This window comes from Pongo pygmaeus, chromosome 15, assembly GCF_028885625.2.
Source record: "Pongo pygmaeus isolate AG05252 chromosome 15, NHGRI_mPonPyg2-v2.0_pri, whole genome shotgun sequence".
Classification (NCBI taxonomy): Eukaryota; Metazoa; Chordata; class Mammalia; order Primates; family Hominidae; genus Pongo; species Pongo pygmaeus.
In genome coordinates, this window is record NC_072388.2 from 58,747,115 (window position 1) to 58,770,061 (window position 22,947).

The 22,947-nt window shown below is 36.2% G+C and overlaps 1 protein-coding gene across 5 annotated transcripts in view; it reads left to right on the forward strand.

Annotated features, from left to right (window-relative positions):
• The window catches only part of LRRC9 (leucine rich repeat containing 9), a 154,716-nt gene that overhangs the window by 103,627 nt on the left and 28,142 nt on the right, over positions 1–22,947 (forward strand). For all 5 annotated transcript variants that reach the window (XM_054447570.2, XM_054447572.2, XM_054447574.2 and 2 more), the window contains 3 exons: positions 7,337–7,473; positions 12,472–12,689; positions 16,581–16,649. In XM_054447570.2, the coding sequence (XP_054303545.2) occupies positions 7,337–7,473; positions 12,472–12,689; positions 16,581–16,649 (424 nt within the window). The remainder of the gene's footprint in view (positions 1–7,336; positions 7,474–12,471; positions 12,690–16,580; positions 16,650–22,947) is intronic.

Below are 22,947 nucleotides of genomic sequence, written 5' to 3' on the forward strand. Positions count from 1 at the left end.
CTTGATGGGGATGGCACTGAATCTGTAAATTACCTTGGGCAGTATGGCCATTTTCACGATATTGATTCTTCCTACCCATGAGCATAGAATGTTCTTCCATTGGTTTGTATCCTCTTTTATTTCATTGAGCAGTGGTTTGTAGTTCTCCTTGAAGAGATCCTTCACGTCCCTTGTAAGTTGGATTCCTAGGTATTTTATTCTCTTTGAAGCAATTGTGAATGGGAGTTCACTCATGATTTGGCTCTCTGTTTGTCTGTTGTTGGTGTATAAGAATGTTTGTGATTTTTGTACACTGATTTTGTATCCTGAGACTTTGCTGATCAGCTTAAGGAGATTTTGTGCTGAGACAATGGGGTTTTCTAGATATACAATCATGTCATCTGCAAACAGGGACAATTTGACTTCCTCTTTTCCTAATTGAATACCCTTTATTTCCTTCTCCTGCCTAATTGCCCTGGCCAGAACTTCCAACACTATGTTGAATAGGAGTGGTGAGAGAGGGCATCCCTGTCTTGTGCCAGTTTTCAAAGGGAATGCTTCCAGTTTTTGCCCATTCAGTATGATATTGGCTGTGGGTCTGTCATAGATAGCTCTTACTATTTTGAGATACGTCCCATCAATATCTAATTTATTGAGAGTTTTTAGCATGAAGTGTTGTTGAATTTTGTCAAAGGCCTTTTCCTGCATCTATTGAGATAATCATGTGGTTTTTGTCTTTGGTTCTGTTTATATGCTGGATTACATTTATTGATTTGCATATATTGAACCAGCCTTGCATCCCAGGGATGAAGCCCACTTGATCATGGTGGATAAGCTTTTTGATGTGCTGCTGGATTCGGTTTGCCAGTATTTTATTGAGGATTTTTGCATCAATGTTCATCAAGGATATTGGTCTAAAATTCTCTTTTTTGGTTGTGTCTCTGCCCGGCTTTGTATCAGGATGATGCTGGCCTCATAAAATGAGTTAGGGAGGATTCCCTCTTTTTCTATTGATAGGAATAGTTTCAGAAGGAATGGTACCAGTTCCTCCTTGTGCCTCTGGTAGAATTCGGCTGTGAATCCATCTGGTCCTGGACTCTTTTTGGTTGGTAAGCTATTGATTATTGCCACAACCTCAGCTCCTGTTATTGGTCTATTCAGAGATTCAACTTCTTCCTGGTTTAGTCTTGGGAGAGTGTATGTGTCGATGAATTTATCCATTTCTTCTAGATTTTCTAGTTTATTTGCATAGAGGTGTTTGTAGTATTCTCTGATGGTAGTTTGTATTTCTGTGGGATTGGTGGTGATATCCCCTTTATCATTTTTTATTGCATCTATTTGATTCTTCTCTCTTTTTTTCTTTATTAATCTTGCTACTGGTCTATCAATTTTGTTGATCCTTTCAAAAAACCAGCTCCTGGATTCATTAATTCTTTGAAGGGTTTTTTGTGTCTCTATTTCCTTCAGTTCTGCTCTGATTTTAGTTATTTCTTGCCTTCTGCTAGCTTTTGAATGTGTTTGCTCTTGCTTTTCTAGTTCTTTTAATTGTGATGTTAGGGTGTCAATTTTGGATCTTTCCTGCTTTCTCTTGTGGGCATTTAGTGCTATAAATTTCCCTCTACACACTGCTTTGAATGCATCCCAGAGATTCTGGTATGTTGTGTCTTGGTTCTTGTTGGTTTCAAAGAACCTCTTTATTTCTGCCTTCATTTCGTTATGTACCCAGTAGTCATTCAGGAGCAGGTTGTTCAGTTTCCATGTAGTTGAGCAGTTTTGAGTGAGATTCTTAATCCTGAGTTCTAGATTGATTGCACTGTGATCTGAGAGATAGTTTGTTATAATTTCTGTTCTTTTACATTTACTGAGGAGAGCTTTACTTCCAACTATGTGGTCAATTATGGAATAGGTGTGGTGTGGTGCTGAAAAAAATGTATATTCTGTTGATTTGGGGTGGAGAGTTCTGTAGATGTCTATTAGGTCCGCTTGGTGCAGAGCTGAGTTCAATTCCTGGGTATCCTTGTTAACTTTCTGTCTCGTTGATCTGTCTAATGTTGACAGTGGGGTGTTAAAGTCTCCCATTATTAATGTGTGGGAGTCTAAGTCTCTTTGTAGGTCACTCAGGACTTGCTTTATGAATCTGGGTGCTCCTGTATTGGGTGCATATATATTTAGGATAGTTAGCTCTTCTTGTTGAATTGATCCCTTTACCATTCTGTAATGGCCTTCTTTGTCTCTTTTGATCTTTGTTGGTTTAAAGTCTGTTTTATCAGAGACTACGATTGCAACCCGTGCCTTTTTTTGTTTTCCATTTGCTTGGTAGATCTTCCTCCATCCTTTTATTTTGAGCCTATGTGTGTCTCTGCACGTGAGATGGGTTTCCTGAATACAGCACACTGATGGGTCTTGACTCTTTATCCAATTTGCCAGTCTGTGTCTTTTAATTGGAGCATTTAGTCCATATACATTTAAAGTTAATATTGTTATGTGTGAATTTGATCCTGTCATTTTGATGTTAGCTGGTTATTTTGCTTGTTAGTTGATGCAGTCTCTTCCTAGTCTCAATGGTCTTTACATTTTGGCATGATTTTGCAGTGGCTGGTACCAGTTGTGCCTTTCCACGTTTAGCGCTTCCTTCAGGAGCTCTTTTAGGGCAGGCCTGGTGGTGACAAAATCTCTCAGCATTTGCTTGTCTGTAAAGGATTTTATTTCTCCTTCACTTATGAAGCTTAGTTTGGCTGGATATGAAATTCTGGGTTGAAAATTCTTTTCTTTAACAATGTTGAATATTGGCCCCCACTCTGTTCTGGCTTGTAGAGTTTCTGCTGAGAGATCTGCTGTTAGTCTGATGGGCCTCCCTTTGAGGGTAACCCAACCTTTCTCTCTGGCTGCCCTTAACATTTTTTTCTTCATTTCAACTTTGGTGAATCTGACAATTATGTGTCTTGGAGTTGCTCTTCTCGAGGAGTATCTTTGTGGCGTTCTCTGTATTTCCTGAATCTGAATGTTGGCCTGCCTTGCTAGATTGGGGAAGTTCTCCTGGATAATATCCTGCAGAGTGTTTTCCAACTTGGTTCCATTCTCCCCGTCACTTTCAGGTACACCAATCAGACGTAGATTTGGTCTTTTCACATAGTCCCATATTTCTTGGAGGCTTTGCTCGTTTCTTTTTATTCTTTTTTCTCTAAACTTCCCTTCTCACTTCATTTCATTCATTTCCTCTTCCATCGCTGATATCCTTTCTTCCAGTTGATCGCATCGGCTCCTGAAGCTTCTGCATTCTTCACGTAGTTCTCGAGCCTTGGTTTTCAGCTCCATCAGCTCCTTTAAGCACTTCTCTGTATTGGTTATTCTAGTTATACATTCTTCTAAATTTTTTTCAAAGTTTTCAACTTCTTTGCCTTTGCTTTGTATATCCTCCCGTAGCTCGGAGTAATTTGATCGTCTGAAGCCTTCTTCTCTCAGCTCGTCAAAGTCATTGTCCGTCCAGCTTTGTTCCGTTGCTGGTGAGGAACTGTGTTCCTTTGGAGGAGGAGAGGCGCTCTGCCTTTTAGAGTTTCCAGTTTTTCTGCTCTATTTTTTCCCCATCTTTGTGGTTTTATCTACTTTTGGTCTTTGATGATGGTGATGTACAGATGGGTTTTTGGTGTGGATGTCCTTTCTGTTTGTTAGTTTTCCTTCTAACAGACAGGACCCTCAGCTGCAGGTCTGTTGGAGTACCCGGCTGGCAGGCCGTGTCAGGTGTCAGTCTGCCCCTGCTGGGGGTGCCTCCCAGTTAGGCTGCTCGGGGGTCAGGGGTCAGGGACCCACTTGAGGAGGCAGTCTGCCGGTTCTCAGATCTCCAGCTGCCTGCTGGGAGAACCACTGCTCTCTTCAAAGCTGTCAGAGAGGGACATTTAAGTCTGCAGAGGTTACTGCTGTCTTTTTGTTTGTCTGTGCCCTGCCCCCAGAGGTGGAGCCTACAGAGGCAGGCAGGCCTCCTTGAGCTGTGGTGGGCTCCACCCAGTTCGAGCTTCCTGGCTGCTTTGTTTACCTAAGCGAGCCTGGGCAATGGCGGGCGCCCCTCCCCCAGCCTCGCTGCCACCTTGCAGTTTGATCTCAGACTGCTGTGCTAGCAATCAGCGAGACTCCATGGGCGTAGGACCCTCTGAGCCAGGTGTGGGATATAATCTCCTGGTCCGCCGTTTTTTAAGCCCATCGGAAAAGCGCAGTATTCGGGTGGGAGTGACCCGATTTTCCAGGTGCTGTCTGTCACCCCTTTCTTTGACTAGGAAAGGGAACTCCCTGACCCCTTGCGCTTCCCGAATGAGGCAATGCCTTGCCCTTCTTCGGCTCGCGCACGGTGCACGCACCCACTGACCTGCGCCCACTGTCTGGCACTCCCTAGTGAGATGAACCTGGTACCTCAGATGGAAATGCAGAAATCACCCGTCTTCTGCGTCACTCACGCTGGGAGCTGTAGACCGGAGCTGTTCCTATTCGGCTATCTTGGCTCCTCCCCCGATATATATATTTTATAATGTGTATCTCCAAATCAGAATGCTTTCATTCCAGTTTTCCCAATAAAGAACATTCCTTGTGCTTTTTATTACCTCTATCGAAGTATAATTTCCTTGCAACAAAATTCACCAATTTAAGTGTAAAGTTTAATGAATTTTGACAAATGTATTCAATCATAAAACCTCTACCACAATCAAAATACAAAGTATTCCCATTCCAAACAGTTCCTTTGTAATCCTTCCCCTGAGGGATTACAGGTGCCCTGGCACCTGGCAACAACCACTAATCTACTCTCTTGCTATAATTTTGCCTTTTTCCAGAATTTCATATAATTGGAATTATGTAGTAAGCAGTTTTTGTGCCTGGATCCTTTTACTTAGCATAATGCTTTTGAGAGTCATTCATTTTGTTTCAAGTGTCAGTAATTTATTTCATTTTATTGCTGAATAGTATTTTATTATATGTATTATATGACAAGTTATTTATGCATTTATCATTGATGAACATTTTGGTTGTTCCTAATTTTAGGCTATTATGATTAAAGCTACTATAAACATTTCATTTATATACATACTTTTTTGGATCCTATTCATATTTGATTTTTCTAATAGTTTTATTGAAGTGGCAGTTTATGTATCATGTTTACTTATATTAAGTGTATAATTCAATAATTTTACTAAATTTATAGAGTTGTATAATCGTGACTGCAATACAATTTTATATTTTCCATCTCACCAAAAAGATCCTTCATGTCCATTTACAGTCAACTTCCTTTCCCACCTCTAGTCCCAAACAACCTCTAATCTGTTTCCTAGAATTGTATTTTCTAGACATTGCATATAAATGGAACTGTAAAATAGATGGTCTTTTGCCTCTGGCTTCTTACACTCAGTATGATGTTTTCAAAGTTCATTCACATTATGGCATGTGTTAGTAGTTCCCTCCTTTTTATTGCTGAATATATTGGCCATTTCACTGTATGGATATGACTGTATGGATATGTTACATAATGTTTATTCATCAGTTGATGGAAATTTGGATTGTTTCTATTTTTTGACTGGTTTGAATAACACTGCTTTAAACATTTGTGTACAAGTATTTGCGTGCACTCATATTTTCATTATGTTTATTTTGGGTAGATACCTATGAGTGGAATGGTTGGGTCATATAGTAACTTAACATTTAGCTATTTAAGAAACCGCTAAACTGTTTTCCAAAATGGTTGCACCATTTTTCATTATCACCAGTAGCATATGAAGATTCTAATTCTTGCACATCTTTGCCAATGCTTGTTATTGCTCATCTTTTATAGTATAGCCATTCTAATACATTTGAAGTGGTATCTCATTGTGGTTTTAATTTGCATTTTACTAATCACAAATAGTGTTGAGCAGTTTTTCATATGCTTATTAATACTTCATATATCTTCTTTGGTAAAATCTCTATTTCAATCTAAAACCTGAAAAACCTAATTGTTTAATTAGGTTCTTGGCTTTTCATTATTAAGTGTCTTTATACTGGGGGTAAGCCCTTTATTAAATAAATGATTTACAGATATTGTTTCTCAATCTGTGGCTTCTCTTTTCATTTTCTTAAATGATGTCTTTGAAGAAATTTTAATTTTGATAAAGTCTAATTTATCATCTTTTCTCTTACAGATTGCAATTTAGGTGTTATATGTAATAATTCTTTGCCTAACCTAAGGTCACAAAGATGTTCTCTTGTTTTCTTTAAAAAGTTTTATGTTTTCACTCTTACATCGAGTCCTATGGTCTATTTTGAGTTAATGTTTGTGTATGTTGTGAGGTAGGAGTGAGGTCTAAATCTATTTTTGTATATGGATATTCAGTTGTCTGGGCACCATTTCTTTAGAACACTCTCCTTTCCTCTATTGAATTGTTTTGGCACCTTTGCTAAAAATCAGTTAAGCATAAATGTAAGAGTTTATTTCTGTTCAGTTCTGTTCCATTGATCTGTATGTCTGTCCTTTTGTGCCAGTACTAGACTGGTTTGATTACTGTGGTTTTATTAAAAATTTTAAAATCAGTGATTTAAGCTCTCCAGCTTTGTTCTTTTAAAAGATTGTTTTGAATATTCTAGATTCTTTGCATTTCTTTATAAATTTTAGGATAAGATGGTTATTCGCAGTGAGTGGGGGGGATGTCTTCTGGGCTTTTGATAGAGATTGTATTAAATGAATCTATTGATCAATTTGGGAGAATTGCCATTTTAGTAATATGGAATCTTCTAATCCATACACATAGAATATTTCTCTATTTAGATCTTTGTTAATTTCTCTCAGTAATGTTTTGTAGTTCTCTGTGTATAGATTTTCCACTTTTTATTAAATTTATGCTGAAGTATCTTATTCTTTTTTATACTTCGTGAAAAGAATTTTTGCTTAATTTCATTTTCAGATTATTTATTGCTGGTAGGTAGAAAAGTCAGTTGATTTTTGTACATTAACCTTTTATCCTGTGACCTTGCTAAACTCCCTTATTGCTTCAAGTAGTTTTTTGGTGGATCTTTTAGGATTTTCTAAATACAGGATCATGTCATCTGAAAATAAAGACAGTTTTATTTAATCCTTTCCAATCTGGATGCATTTTTTTCTTGCCTGATTGCATTTTCTATTGCTTTTCATTGTAATACCTTATGTACTTCTTTATTCTAGACCATTCTTTTTAAAGAATAAGTATTATTATATAAAATATAAAGACTGTATTGAGCTTAATTCTGATGTATTAATAAATTTATATTTTCTTAACTTCAGTTTATAGTAAACACATACCAAACTGTCTTTTTATAATATAGCTGGTTTGAAGTTAAGTTTATGGCCTCAAACTTACCTATGTTTCAGAGATATAATGAGCAGTGAAAATTTGCCTCCGATAATGCACAGTTTAGAAGTTCTTCATTTGGGCTACAATGGAATTTGTAATTTGATCCAGCTACAACTTAACAGACTAAGAAATTTAAAATTCCTGTTTCTACAGGGTAAGTAGAAATACTGTTATTGTATAAGTCTTTATTTTTAAAAACTAATTTTATCATCATTCTGTTTTGATAAGCAAATATAAGCATCAGTATTTACTCAGATTCATAGACAAAAATATTTTAATAATCACAAATGGATTTTTCTTGGTTACTTACATATTTTTAGAAACCATTTTTAAAGGTCAATGCAGTATTCTGAGAATATATATATAGTATTACATCATAATTTACTTGTATATCATATTCAACTTAAAAAACAATAAAAAAAAGTGGATAATTCACAAGTATTTATTAAACCCAGAATTGTGGTAAGTACTATGAAAGATATGGAAGTACTATGTTGGTATAATTATGTATCATTGAAATCCTTGCTCTAAGTAGCTTAAGATCTGTGGAGATGTACTGAGACAAAGATGAAGTTCAGACTATGTATTACTAACTTAAGTGCAATAGAAGTTCAGAGAAAAGAGAAATTAAAAGATTAGCTCGTCGGCATGTATAGAACTCTTTAAAGGAGTGATAGAATCTAGATTGAAGGTGAGCATTACTGAGTGCTTTGCAAGCAGGGGGAGGAGGAAAAGAGTCACAGGACATGACTGTGGTGTCTATGGGCCAACACTTGAAAAGGGAACAAGCTGATGAGAACAAAGATTACACACTTTTCTAAGAGAGTTATAAATCCTCTAAACATGATTAATTTGATAAATAATCCTCATTTCAATATATGAGATCATTTTATTTAGTTTTTATTTAAATAAGCCTCATTACTTTACAGTAATTTTTTTATTATACTTCAAGTTCTGGGATACATGTGCAGAATGCGCAGGTTTGTTACATAGGTATACATGTGCCATGGTGGTTTGCTGCACCCAACAACCCATCATCTACATTAGGTATTTCTCCTAATGCTTTCCCTTCCCTTGTCCCCCTACTCCCTGACAGGCCCCAGTGTGTGATGTTTCCCTCCCTGTGTCCATGTGGTCTCACTGTTCAACTCCCACTTATGAGTGAGAACATGCAGTGTTTGGTTTTCTGTTCCTATGTTAGTTTGCTGAGAATGATGGTTTCCAGCTTCATCCATTTCCCTACAAAAGACATGAACTCATTCTTTTTTATGGCTACATAGTATTCCATGGTATATATGTGCCACATTTTCTTTATCCAGTCTAACATTGATGGGCATTTGGGCTGGTTCCAAGTCTTTGCTATTGTGAATAGTGCTGCAATAAACATATGTGTGCACGTGTCTTTATAGTAGAATGATTTATAATCCTTTGGGTATATACCCAGTAATGGGGTTGCTGGGTCAAACAGTATTTCTGGTTCTAGATCCTTGAGGAATTGCCACACTGTCTTCCACAATGTTTGAACTAATTTACACTCCCACCAACAATTAGTAATTTTTTAGTTTTGTGGAATAGTGAAAAATTGAGGTTGAAAATATAGAGCCAGGACCAAAGTAGGGAAAGCCAAGCAGAGAAATTTGTACAGGATGTAGTCAACAATAGGTAGGAGCTTGAAACTTTTAGAAAAGTAGCATGAGAAAAACACAGGGCTTGGGACATTAGTCTAATAATAATTTTTAATGGCATAGGAGAAAGGCAGGTACATCCGTCAGTGGGACATGTGGGGAGACATTGAGGTAGTTGATCTGAGTATAGTAACTTCTCAAAGACATGCCTTTCTAGACCATATTTTTAAAAATTTGAATGCATCTATCAAAAGCACTTGTGATTTGGATCAAGAACCTGGAGACTTGGCCTTAAAAACAAGAAATTCAGCACAATGACAGATCTTTTTTTAAAAAAAAATTATTTTAGATTCAAGGGGTACATGTGTATGTTTGTTAACATGGTATTATGTACTGGTTGGAATTGGGCTGCTAGTGTACCCATTGCCTGAATAGTGAATATAGTATCCAATAGGTAATTTTTCAACCCTCACCCCCCTCCCATTCTCCCCCTTTTTGTGGTGTACTTATTGTTGGAGTGTACTTACTGTGTACTTATTGCTTAGCTCCCACGTGTAGGTAAGAACATGCAGTATTTGATTTTCTGTTTCTGAGTTAGTTCACTGAGGATAATGGCCTCCAGCTCCATTCAGGCTGCGGTAGAGGGCATGATTTCATTCTTTTTTATGGCTGTGACAGATTGGTTTTTGTTTTTGTGTTTTTTTGGTTGTTTTTTTTCTTTTTTTTATTTTATTACTTATTATTTTTTGAGAAAGGGTCTCTCTCTATCACCCAGGCTGGAGTGCATTGGCACAATCATAGCTCACTGCAGGCTTAACCTCTGGAGCCCAAGTGATCCTCCCACCTCAGCCTCCTGAGTAGCCGGGACTATAGGCTTGTGCCACCATGCCTGGCTAATTTTTTAATTTTTCTTTTTTTTTTTTTTTTTAATACAGGGTCTCAATTTGTTACCCAGGCTGGTCTCAGACTCCTGGCCTTAAGAGATCCTTTCACCTCAGCCTCCCAAAATGGTGGGATTACAGGTGTGAGCCACCACTCCCTGCCCAGATATTTTAAAAGACACACTGACATACAAAAAAGCAGACAACCTAACCCTGGAAGGTCTATTTCAATCTAATAATGTAAGGGAGGAGTGTGTTCTGATGCCATGGTGAGCATGGCAAATTAGAGTAGGGCAGCATTATTCAGGAAGTGAGGCAGTTTACTCTGACAATAACAGCTGCCATTTATGGAGTCACTGGGCAAGGTGTTTGTTTACATAGATTGTCATATTTAATCTTCACAGCAACTCTACATGGTAAGGATTGTTACATATATTTTACAAAAAAAAAAAAAAAGAAAGTGACATTCAGTGTGGTTTAATAATTTGCCAAGTTTGTACCAGTGTGTGTTATGGTACAAAGTCAAACCTAGATCTATCTACCTCCAAAGCACATGCAGTTTCTATCCAGCTTGAATGACATAATAAGGGCATAGACTAGAGTGCTGGCAGTGGGAGTGGTAAGAGGTGAGTCCAAAAGGCAGTTTAAAAGGAATAAATATTAGAACTTAGTGGCTAATTAGATGTAAAATAAAGAGAAAAACTGTCCCAGATGTTTTTATAATTTCACTGGGAGATTGGGCAAGAGGAGGTACTAAAACTAAAGTCATTGGGAAATGTTGCTCATTTGGGAGTAGGGAAAGATCAGTTTATGTTGTAACAATTTTGATGTATTAAAAATAGACACTTTTTCTAGCAATAGTACTGGACCACAAGTCAGGATTAGAGATACATTATTTTAGAATGATCACAATGGAAGTGACAGGTGAAGTCATAAATGTATGTGCTTACTTCAAAAGTAAGCACACAGAAAGATGAATGAAAGGCTGAAAAGAGCTTTGAAGACATTCTACCCCTTTCTCTATATCCTTGTCAGCATTTATGATTGCCTGGCTTTTGGATAAAAGCCATTTTTACTGGGGTGAGATGATATCTCATTTGTATTTCCCTTATGATTAGTAATGCTGAGCATTTTTCCATATACCTGATGACCATTTGTATTTCTTCTTTTGAGAAATGTCTATGCAGACCTTTTTCCTGTTGAGTTGTTTGGGCTCCTTATACATTCTGGTTATTAATCCCTTGTCAGATGGGTAGTTTACAAATACTTTCTCCCATTCTGTATGCTATCTCTTCACTTCGTTGATTGTTTCCTTTGCTGTTCAGGAGCTTTTTAGCTTGATGCAGTTCCATTTGTCCATTTTTGCTTTGGTTGCCTGTGCTTTTGAGGTATTACACAAGAAATCTTTGTCAAGTCCATTTTGATTTTATTTTTGTATATGATGAGAGACAGGGGTCAAGTTGCATTTCTTCTACATATGGATATCCAGTTTTCCACCCATCATTTATTGAAGAGACTGTCTTTTCCCCAATGTGTGTTCTTAGCACCTTTGTCAAAAATGAGTTGACTGTAAATGTGTGGATTTATTTCTGGGTTCTCTATTCTGTTGCCTTGGTCTATGTGTCTGTCTTTATGCCAGTTCTTAAGAGGACACTAGCCATATTAAATTAACGCTCATCCCAATGACCTCATTTTAACCTTAATTATCTTTTTAAAGACGCTGTCTCCAAATACAGTCACATTTTGAGGTACTGGAGGTTAGGATTTTCACATATGAATTGGAGGGGGACACAATTCAGCACATAATAATCAAGGAGAATGAATATTGACTGAAATGTAGTATGGCATACTAGAAAGATAATTGAGCTTAAAATGTAAAAGGTCTAAGTTAGGCCTGATATTGCCATTTTTATGTCTTTGAGAAAGCCACTTAATTTCTCTGACCCTCAATTTTCTGATTAGAAAAAAGAGATAAAATATTTCCCCTGCAGTATTTTGAGACTCTAATAGAAAATACTGTACATATAAAACCATTTTGTAAATTGAAGAGTCTTCATATAAGTTATCATTAATATTTATATAGCTATTGATAGCTACAATAGAAAGAAATCATAGGTTATAAGTAAGGTTTAGAGTTTTGAAGAATTAAATGAACTTTGATGTGTTTAATATGATTGCAGTGCAAAAATATGAGAAAGAACAGCATAATTAATGTGTATTCTTCTAACACAATACAACAAATTAGTCTATTTTAAGAAATAATTAAATATACTATAGTAATATCTATTAGAGTACTAATATACTCAGGAAGCATATCTTTTGCAGCAGTTTTCTATATCTACTTTTGTCAATACCAACTATTTTAACACTTAATTACCGAACAGACATATTAGATCAATTCAGTACATTCTGTACATCATATCCTGATCTTTCAAATTCACAAATGAGAAATTTTAGCAAATATTATTTTATGATGATCCTACCTTCCTGTAAATTACATTTCAATTTCTCTTTGGAAATAAGTTTCTTGAATCCTTTACTTCTTTTGACAAATCATCTGATTAAAAAATATTTAAATGTAAGTAGATATCCTTTACTTCAGGAAGTTTGGGCTCACTTGATATATCATGACTTATCTCTTTTTAGGTAATGAAATCAGCCAAGTTGAAGGGCTTGACAACTTAGTAGTCCTTCAGGAATTGGTAGTGGACCATAATCGCATCCGATCATTTAATGACAGTGCTTTTGCCAAACCAAGTTCTTTATTGGCACTTCACTTGGAGGAAAACAGACTACGAGAACTGGGCAAATTACAATCTTTGGTAAAACTAGAGAAACTCTTCCTAGGATATAATAAAATCCAGGTAACATTATTATTTTTTTATTATGGGATTTACAAGCTTTAGTTTCTCTGAGTTCTGAACATAAAGCTTCCAAACACACCAATGAAAATGTTGCTAGTATGTTATTTATCACTTATATACCATCTATATTTCAAGTCATAGAAATAGTCTGTGATGCAGAAATATCCACCCTACTTCTAGACTTAAGAACTGGACAAAGCAACATGCACAAGCTCATTAACAAAGATTAGTTCTATGTGTTCTAAGGCTCATCTCATCAGCCCTCTCTGAGAGTTCTCATTTGTTCCTTGACTGCTCTTGGTCCAAGTTGTTTCTGAATCTCGATTCCGGACTTCCTTTGGCCCCTTAAACTTGTCATATGTTCTTGTTCTACCCGGCATTTGAATCAGCTCCTGATAATGGACTTTGACTTGGCTTTAATATTATATCTCTCCCCACTCAAGGCTTCCTTAGATAGGATCCTGGCTTAGTTTTACCTGCTCAGAATTTAACCTGTTACTTTTAGGTCACTGCCCCAACTGAACTGCTCAGACTCTCTCCTGAGATAGCATACAGATAAGAGTTGAAGACATAACCTTATACAGCCCTCACATTTCTCTTAGCATTTCTGTGGTGGACTGTTAGCTCTCCTTTTACCAACTTTTCTACTTCTGCCAATACCTCTAAGATAGCCTCAAAGGCAAACTGAACTCTGGACTACCCGCCAAGGGCAGAGACCAAGTCTATCTTGTCCACATTTCTATCAGTATATAGCATAGTACCCAGTACATAATACATTCTCCATAAATGTTTGTTTGTGGCTCTGCTTGCTATAGAGTTCAGGAAGCCTTTTCTGGGGGAGATTTTTTAAAAGCCCTGGACAAGGTTAGAAGGAAATCATGAGCCATGCCCCTTTCTATAAAGCAATTAGGGAATGTACATACAGATAAAAATAGTATACAACTAATTTATACAGATTCAAACATTCATCTGAGAAAAGCCTGCCAAAACTGGGGATGATTCTTCCTAAGATTTATCCAGAAGAAATCTAAATTAGGAAAATTGCCCTTCTATGGAGATCTTTCCAGTGATAGCAACTGAGCTACAAAAAAGACTGTCAAATCAGACTTAACACTCATCAGAGATCTTACCTGGTATCAAGCTTTATAAATAATTTCAAGGACACACAGGGCCCAGGACATGCCTAGTGCCTTCTCAGGCCCTTCCTTTCCACATTACATACACCGTCGAGCTTAGAATAAAATGTGAGGTCTTCAAGTGAGATTCCATGAGGTGATCTTATATAGTAGGGGAGTGTTTCATTTATGAAACATCTCCATTTTAAACTTGAAATTATGTGACATTTTATAGGGATCCATGCCTTATAATTCTATAGATTCTAGGTTTATTTATTATAGGCAGTCCTTAACCAAGAAGATCTGCTAAGAGAATATCATAAATGAGGACTTTCTTCCTAGCAAGTATCATTGCTTTATTTGACAGGCTGTCCAGTTACCAGATTAGACCTGGTAATCTGCTTTTCCCCAAGAGTGTCCCTGCCCCACCTCTCTACTCCTCTATCCCTCTTAAGCAAATGAATGGATAGAGATCAGCTGGTATAACAACTATACTTAGTCAAGCTTATTTATTTTCAAAATCTAATATAGCTAAATGACAACTTATATATCATGAGAGATTCTACATATCATTGAATGAAGAAGTGAGCATTATTGATTATTTAATGACCAGCCCTTCTTTATTTTTATCCTTGAAATGGTATTTTCCATTGAATTTAGATTGATCATTTTGCCATTAAGCTTATTCTAACCATTAATATTATAGTACCTTAATGTGACCATACATCTAGCTGAGAAAAAAAATGAACTCAGAGGAATAGGAATGTTATGTTGGAAATTCTGTTGAATTCTACTGAAAACATATTGTCTTCAAACTTCTGAACTCTCACTTCAAATTTGATTTTTGAGAGAGATTCTGTCTCTAGATTCATACCAACATGGGCAGGCTGATACCAGCATTAACTTCAACAAAGGGACAATCAGATTGCAAACTTTGGGTTGATAAAGATTGATAGAAGGGAGAAAGCCTAGAAAAATTAACAAAGGAACAATGTTTCAAGTGAAGGTATATGCAGCCCCTCATTGACCTACTTTAACATCCTTCAGAAGCTATATCCTCGATAAAATATAATATATACCCTTGATTCTGGTGTGATGCTTTTTACTTAGCCATCATGTCCAATAATGTAGATTTAGCAAATTGTTGTCTATCGTCTTGCTTCTAAAGGAAGAATCACAGAAACACAATTGAAAGATTCATTATTTAATTCACCTTGATAGTCCTGTTTGATCCCTGTGTGTAAATGATTCCCCTACCTGGCATCCAGCTACTCTGTCTACTTTTAAACATATAATTAATCACCTGAAGCTGAAAATAACCCCAAGAATAGTCTATTGCTATTTCCTGTCCTCAGCGAAGGCCCCAATCCAGGCATAATTATTATTATGACTGCCTTAAGTACTTACGCTGACATTGTAACAACCATTGGTATCCTGATTAATGCTGAACAACTGGCTCTCCAAGAGGGAAAAAATCCCTAATTAGTAATATTTGCCAATTTCTGTGGTATAATTTCTTCTGTCATAGCCAATTTCAGGCTAACACACTATCTCACAAAATTCCTAAAAATTTACTAATTGACTTTTTGTGAGCCAGTAGCAGCACACTACTGTAAAAAAAAAATGCTGCATATTAAAAATGGGAAACCATCAGCCCTCTCCCCACAATTATGGACATATTAGTTTCCCTGATGTCTCTTTAAAAGTTTATGCCATCATTATCTTCTACAGATTTAATAGTCTATTTCCCATATTAACATTTTCTGTGAAAAACACATTTTGATTAGGAATATTTCACTAGTGACTACTGTTATGTTCGGTTTAATTTGAGAAAATAATGTAAGACTTTTCACATGTCCATGATTACCGATCAGGCTTTGGTTCCACAGATAGAAACTGCTTGTGGGTAAAAATGCACAATATCTCTATAGATTTACAGATTTTTCAAAGCCCTCATTTATGATACTTCCAAAATTAAAATAGTAAAGATCAGTCATTTTAAAAATCAAATTCACTTCCACATGATCTAAAATAGGGTCTAAATATTTTTACAGTTACTAGAAGAATTTGCTATATGTCCACTTGTAATTCCACAAAGGAATACAGGCATGTCAATAACTTTGTTGTATTACATGAACTAGCAACAACCTTAGGCTGAGCTTGTTGGCTAAAGTTTGTCAGAAATAGCATTTTAGAAATAATTTTACAAAAACTAAAATGTATTTGCAAACTTTCACCAATGTTAAATGGAAGCTAATAAATAATGCTATGCAATAGAAAGGCAAATTATTTAACATGAGAAATAGTTTTTCAGCTATATATATTCCCAGCAAGTATATCAAGATGCAATCCACTCAATATCACACATTCCTTTATTGTTAAGGTTGTGTTTAATTATGTACCTTTAACATTTTTAGATTCGATTCACCTTTTCCATACTTTTTGGTCAATGTGCTGGAGGAATTAACCAAATATAATCTGAGTCCTAGAATAAATCATAATTCTGAGAAAAAATTTGGTCTTTTCTTGCAAGTGCTGCTATATAGCCAATTTTCCATGTTAGGCTGTTGTCTTTGCCAGTCATGTATTTGAAATCTACAGTACACAGCTCTGCCTTTATTCAAGAATACAGAATACTGTCACTCAAGCTCACTTCAGAGAATTCAATCATGAGCTAGCTGCAATCTAACACTTACATATAATTACTTCAAATTAGTCTATATTTTAAGATGTTGAGTCTAACCAAATAATAACTTACTGATTAACTTTTGAATAGGATATCACAGAACTGGAAAAACTTGATGTTATCTCTACTCTCAGGGAGCTTACAGTGTATGGCAATCCAGTGAGTATGTTACCATTCTAACTTATTAGTTAATTTACTGGTAGTTTTATAAAATTTATTTTTATATGGTATTAGAAAGGGATTTAATTTTATGTTTCTGTAAGCATAGCCAGTTATCCCAGCCCAAATTTATTGACTTCTTCCAACTGATTACAGTGCAAACTGTTATTGTCGTGTATAAATAAGAAGGTCTGTTTCAGGTTTCAACATTGTATTCCTTGGCCTATTTTTCTATCCCTGTGCCAATATTATATAGTGTTAATTAATTAATGTTTTGTAGTAAGCCTTGATGTCTGGTAGAATAAGCTCCTCTAATTCTTCCTCTTTCACCTCCTTCTCTTTCTCATTATTTCTTTCTCTTTCTTCACTGCCTTGGCTATTCTTGGCCCTTTATACTTTTCTATAAATTTTAGGAACTAACTCCTCAAGTTACATGAGAATCTTGTTGATATTTTAATTGGAATGACATTCAATTTATAAATTAGTTTGGGGAGACATTTGCAACCTTTCCTGTTGGAATCTTTGAGGGGACCCAATAAGTAGCACCCTTGTTCACCCAATTTCTAAACAGATTGAGAAATATGACAATGGAGAGGCAAAAATATCAGCTTAGCTTAGTGAGAAGTCAAAGGAGCATGTTATCAGATCTCAGAAATAGTCAATCATGATCACCCAGATATAGAAAATACTACACTGAGCTTTCTCCGCACAGGAGGAGAGCTTCTCTTGGAGAGCAAAGCACATTCTTCCAGAACACTCTCTTCCCAAGAAGGGAGTTAAATCACTCCACTTCCCCTAGTAGAGAGGAAGTGAAGGGGTTGAGAAAACCCAGGAGGGCCACATCATACAGGTACTTCCACCAAGAAGGAAATAGCAATAAACAGTGTTCCCTAATATTTATAGTATTCAACCTTCGCATTCATAAACATATATATCACTCCATTTATTTCATGTCTTTGAATAAATATTTGTAATTTTCACCATAAAGATTTTAATCATCTTTGGTTAGATTTATTGTTTTAATTGCTTTTAAAAATAGTGTCTTTTTTATATTTTCCTAATTGTTTGTTGCTGGAGTGTATACATTCTGATTTTTGTATATTGCTTTTTATCTAGGAATCTTGCTGAACCCTCTTTTTAATTCTAATGGTTTGTAAATTTTTTTGGATTTTCTCTATAGACTATTATCTGCAAATATGACTATCATTTCTTTCCAATTCTCATATTTTTAATTTCCTTTGCTTCTCTTAGTGTGCTATCTAGGACCTCTAGTACAGTGTTGAATTAGAAGTACTTATAGTAAGTTACTAATTTCGAAAGAATGCTTTAAAGTTGTCACTACTTAATATGATGTTTGCAGTAGGTTATAGGAAGATAACCTAAAAAAGTTTAAGGAAATTCCTTTCTAGTTCCAGTTTCCTACCGGTTTTGTCTTGAATGGGCATTGCCTTTTCAGTAATTGGTAATATAGTTTTTCTCTTTAATCTGTTAATATGGTAAATTACATTAATAGACTAGTGATAAACCATCTTGAAATTCCTGGGATGAATACTTCTTGGTCATGTTTTATATTTTATTGGATTCAATTTGCTAATATTTTATGTAGCATATCTGTGTCCATGGAAATAAGTAAAGTTATCCTATAATTTTATCTTCTTTTAGTATTCTTTTCAACTCTCTCAAAGTTTTACTTGCTTCATAAAATAATTTGGGAGCATTCCCTCTTTCTCCAATCTATGGAGTTTTTATATGCAATGTCTCATATTCTTCTGGAAGGATAATTAAACCTTATCTCTAGAACTCTCTGAGCTTAATATTTTTTGAGGTTATATTTTAAACTACTTAAATTCTTTAATGGCTGTAAAGCTAGTCATGTTTGTATTTCTTAAAAAGTTATTCTGAGAAGTTGTATTATCTAGAAAATTGGCCTTTTCATGTAATTTTTTTTTTTTTTTTTTTTTGAGACAGAGTCTCTCTCTGTCACCCAAGATGGAGTGCAGTGGCGCTATCTCAGTTCACTGCAGCCTCTGCCTCCCGGGTTCAAGCAATTCTTCCTCAGCCTCCCGAGTAGCTGAGACTACAGACGCGTGCCTCCATGCCTGGCTAATTGTTTGTATTTTTAGTAGAGACAGAGTTTCACCACGTTGGCCAGGATGGTCTTAATCTCCTGACCTCATGATCCACGTGCCTCGGCCTCCCAAAGTGCTAGGATTACAGGGGTGAGCCACCGTGTTCGGCCTGTAAATTTTTAATGTATTGCTGTCATAGTACTTTCATGAATTGTTTTTCATTTATTTTTAAAAATTTGTATTGATGTAAAATATACATATACAATTTACCATCTTTACATTTTTAAATGTCCAGTTTAGTGGAAATAAATATATTTATATTCTTTATTATTCCTTTCATTCCCGTCTCTCATCCCCGCTCCCCGTCTCAGACTCTGGTAACCACCAATCTAGTCTTTGTCTTCATGAGACAATGATTTGGGCAAATATTGTGTAAGACATCAAAAGCACAAGCAACCAAAGCAAAAATGGATAAATGGGATTACATCAAGCTGAAAAGCTTCTGTACAGCAAAGTAAATAATCAACAAAGTAAAGCTACAACCCACAGAATGGGAGAAAATATTTGTAATCAATCCATCTGACAAGGGATTAATAATCAGAACACATAAGAGCTCCAACAACTTAACAGCAAAAAATAAATAAATAATCAAATTTTAAAACTGGCAAAAGGTCTGAAAAGACATTTCTCAAAAGAAGACATACAAATGGCCAACAGGTTTACAAAAAAAAAAAAAATGCTCAAAGTCACTAATAATCAGAGAAATGCAAACCAAACCACAATGTGGTATCATTTTATCCCAGTTAATATGGCTTATATAAAAAAAAACAGGCAATAACAGATGCTAGTAAGGATGTGGAGAAAGGGGAACCTGTGTACACTGTTGGTGGGAATATAAATTACCATTATGGTAAACAGTATGGAGGTTCCTTAAAAAACTAACGATAGAACTTCCATATGATACAGCCATTCCACTACTGGGTATGTATCTAAAAGGAAGGAAATCAATACAGGATACCTGCACTCCTATGTTTATTGCAGCATTATTCATAATAGCCAAAATATGGAATCAACCTAAGCGCCCATCAGTGGATGAATGGATAAAGAAAATATGGTATAGCTACACAATGGAACATTATTCAGCCATAAAAAGAATGAAATCCTGTTATTTGCAGCAATATGGATGGAATTGGAAACCATTATGTTAAGTAAAATAAGCCAGGCACAGAAAGACAAATATCACATGTCCTCACTCGTATGTGGGAGCTAAAAAAGTGGATCTCATGCTGTTCACTCTGATGGTAGTTTCTTTTGCTGTGCAGAAGCTCTTCAGTTTAATTAGATCCCATTTGTCAATTTTGGCTTTTGTTGCCATTGCTTTTGGTGTTTTAGTCGTGAAGTCCTTGTCCATGTCTATGGCCTGAATGGTATTGTCTAGGTTTTCTTCTAGGGTTTTTATGGTTTTAGGTCTAACATTTAAGTCTTTAATCTATCTTGAATTAATTTTTGTATAAGATGTAAGGAAGGGATCCAGTTTCAGCTTTCTACATATGGCTAGCCAGTTTTCCCAGCACCATTTATCAAATAGGGAATCCTTTCCCCATTGCTTGTTTTTGTCTGGTTTATCAAAGACCAGATGGTTGTAGATGTGTGGTATTGTTTCCAGGGGCTCTATTCTGTTCCATTGGTCTATATCTCTGTTTTGGTACCAGTACTATGCTGTTTTGGTTACTGTAGCCTTGTAGTATAGTTTGAAGTCAGGTAGCATGATGCCTCCAGCTTTGTTCTTTTGACTTAGGATTGTCTTGGCAATGTGGGCTCTTTTTTGGTTCCATATGAACTTTAGAGTAGTTTTTTCCAATTTTGTGAAGAAAGTCATTGGTAGCTTGATGGGGATGGCATTGAATCTATAAATTACCTTGGGCAGTATGGCCATTTTCACAGTATCGATTCTTCCTATCCATGAGCATGGAATGTTCTTCCATTTGTTTGTGTCCTCTATTATTTCGTTTAGTAGTGGTTTGTAGTTCTCCTTGAAGAGGTCCTTCACATCCCTTGTAAGTTGGATTCCTAGTTATTTTCTCTGAAGCAATTGTGAATGGGAGTTCACTCATGATTTGGCTCTCTGTTTGTCTATTATTGGTGTATAGGAATGCTTGTGATTTTTGCACATTGACTTTCTATCCTGCAACTTTGCTGAAGTTGCTTATCAGCTTATGGAGATTTTGGGATGAGACGATGGGGTTTTCCAAGTATACAACCATGTCATCTGCAAACAGGGACAATTTGACTTCCTCTTTTCCTAAATGAATACGCTTTATTTCTTTCTCTTGCCTGATTGCCCTGGCCAGAACTTCCAACACTATGTTGAATAGGAGTGGTGAGAGAGGGCATCCCTGTCTTGTGCCAGTTTTCAAAGGGAATGCTTCCAGTTTTTGCCCATTCAGTATGATATCGGCTGTGGGTTTGTCATAAATAGCTCTTATTATTTTGAGATACGTTCCATCAATACCTAGTTTATTGAGAGTTTTTAGCATGAAGGGCTGTTGAATTTTGTCGAAGGCCTTCTATGTATCTATTGAGATAATCATGTAGTTTTTGTCCTTGGTTCTGTTTATATGATGGATTACATTTATTGATTTGTGAATGTTGAACCAGCCTTGCATCCCAGTGATGAAGCTGACTTAATCGTGGTGGATAAGCTTTTTGATGTGCTGCTGGATTTGGTTTGCCAGTATTTTATTGAGGATTTTTACATCAATGTTCATCACGGATATTGGTCTAAAATTCTATCTTTTGTTGTGTCTCTGCCAGGCTTTGGTATCAGGATGATGATGGCCTCATAAAATGAGTTAGGGAGGATTCCCTCTTTTTCTATTGATAGGAATAGTTTCAGAAGGAATGGTACCAGCTCCTCTTTGTACCTCTGGTAGAATTTGGCTGCGAATCTGTCTGGTCCTGGACATTTTTGGTTGGTAGGCTATTAATTATTGCCTCAATTTCAGAGCCTTTTATTGGTCTATTCAGGGATTCAACTTCTTCCTGGTTTAGTCTTGGGAGGGCGTATGTGTCCAGGAATTTATCCATTTCTTCTAGATTTTCTAGTTTATTTGCATAGAGGTGTTTATAGTATTCTCTGACGGTAGTTTGTATTTCTGTGGGATCGGTGGTGATATCCCATTTATCATTTTTTATTGCGTCTAGTTGATTCTTCTCTCTTTTCTTCTTTATTAGTCTTGCTAGTGGTCTATCAGTTTTGTTGATCTTTTGAAAAAACCAGCTCCTGGATTCATTGATTTTTTTGAAGGGTTTTTTGTGTCTCTATCTCCTTCATTTCTGCTCTGATATGAGCTATTTCTTGCCTTCTGCTAGCTTTTGAATGTGTTTGCTGTTGCTTCTCTCGTTCTTTTAATTGTGATGTTAGGGTGTCTATTTTAGATCTTTCCTGCTTTCTCTTGTGCGCATTTAGTGTTATAAATTTCCTTCTACACACTGCTTTAAATGTGTCCCAGAGATTCTGGTATGTTGTGCCTTTGTTCTCATTGGTTTCAAAGAACATTTTTATTTCTGCCTCCATTTCGTTATGTACCCCGTAGTCATTCAGGAGCAGGTTGTTCAGTTTCCATGTAGTTGAGCGGTTTTGAGTCAGTTTCTTAATCCTGAGTTCTAGTTTGATTGCACTGTGGTCTGAGAGACAGTTATAATTTCTATTCTTTTATATTTGCTGAGGAGTGCTTTACTTCCAACTATGTGGTAAATTTTGGAATAAGTGTGATGTGGTGCTGAGAAGAATGTGCATTTTGTTGATTTGGGGTGGAGAATTCTGTAGATGTCTATTAGGTCTGCTTGGTGCAGAGCTGAGTTCAATTCCTGGATATCCTTGTTAACTTTCTGTCTCGTTGATCTGTCTAATGTTGACAGTGGGGTGTTAAAGTCTCCCATTATTATTGTGTGGGAGTCTAAGTCTCTTTGTACGTCTCTAAGGACTTGCTTTATGAATCTAGGTGCTCCTGTATTGGGTGCATATATATTTAGGATAGTTAGCTCTTCTTGTTGAATTGATCCCTTTACCATTATATAATGGCCTTCTTTGTCTGTTCTGATCTTTGTTGGTTTAAAGTCCGTTTTATCAGAGACTAGGATTGCAACCCGTGCCTTTTTTTGTTTTCCATTTGCTTGGTAGATCTTCCTCCACCCCTTTATTTTGAGCCTATGTGTGTCTCTGCCTG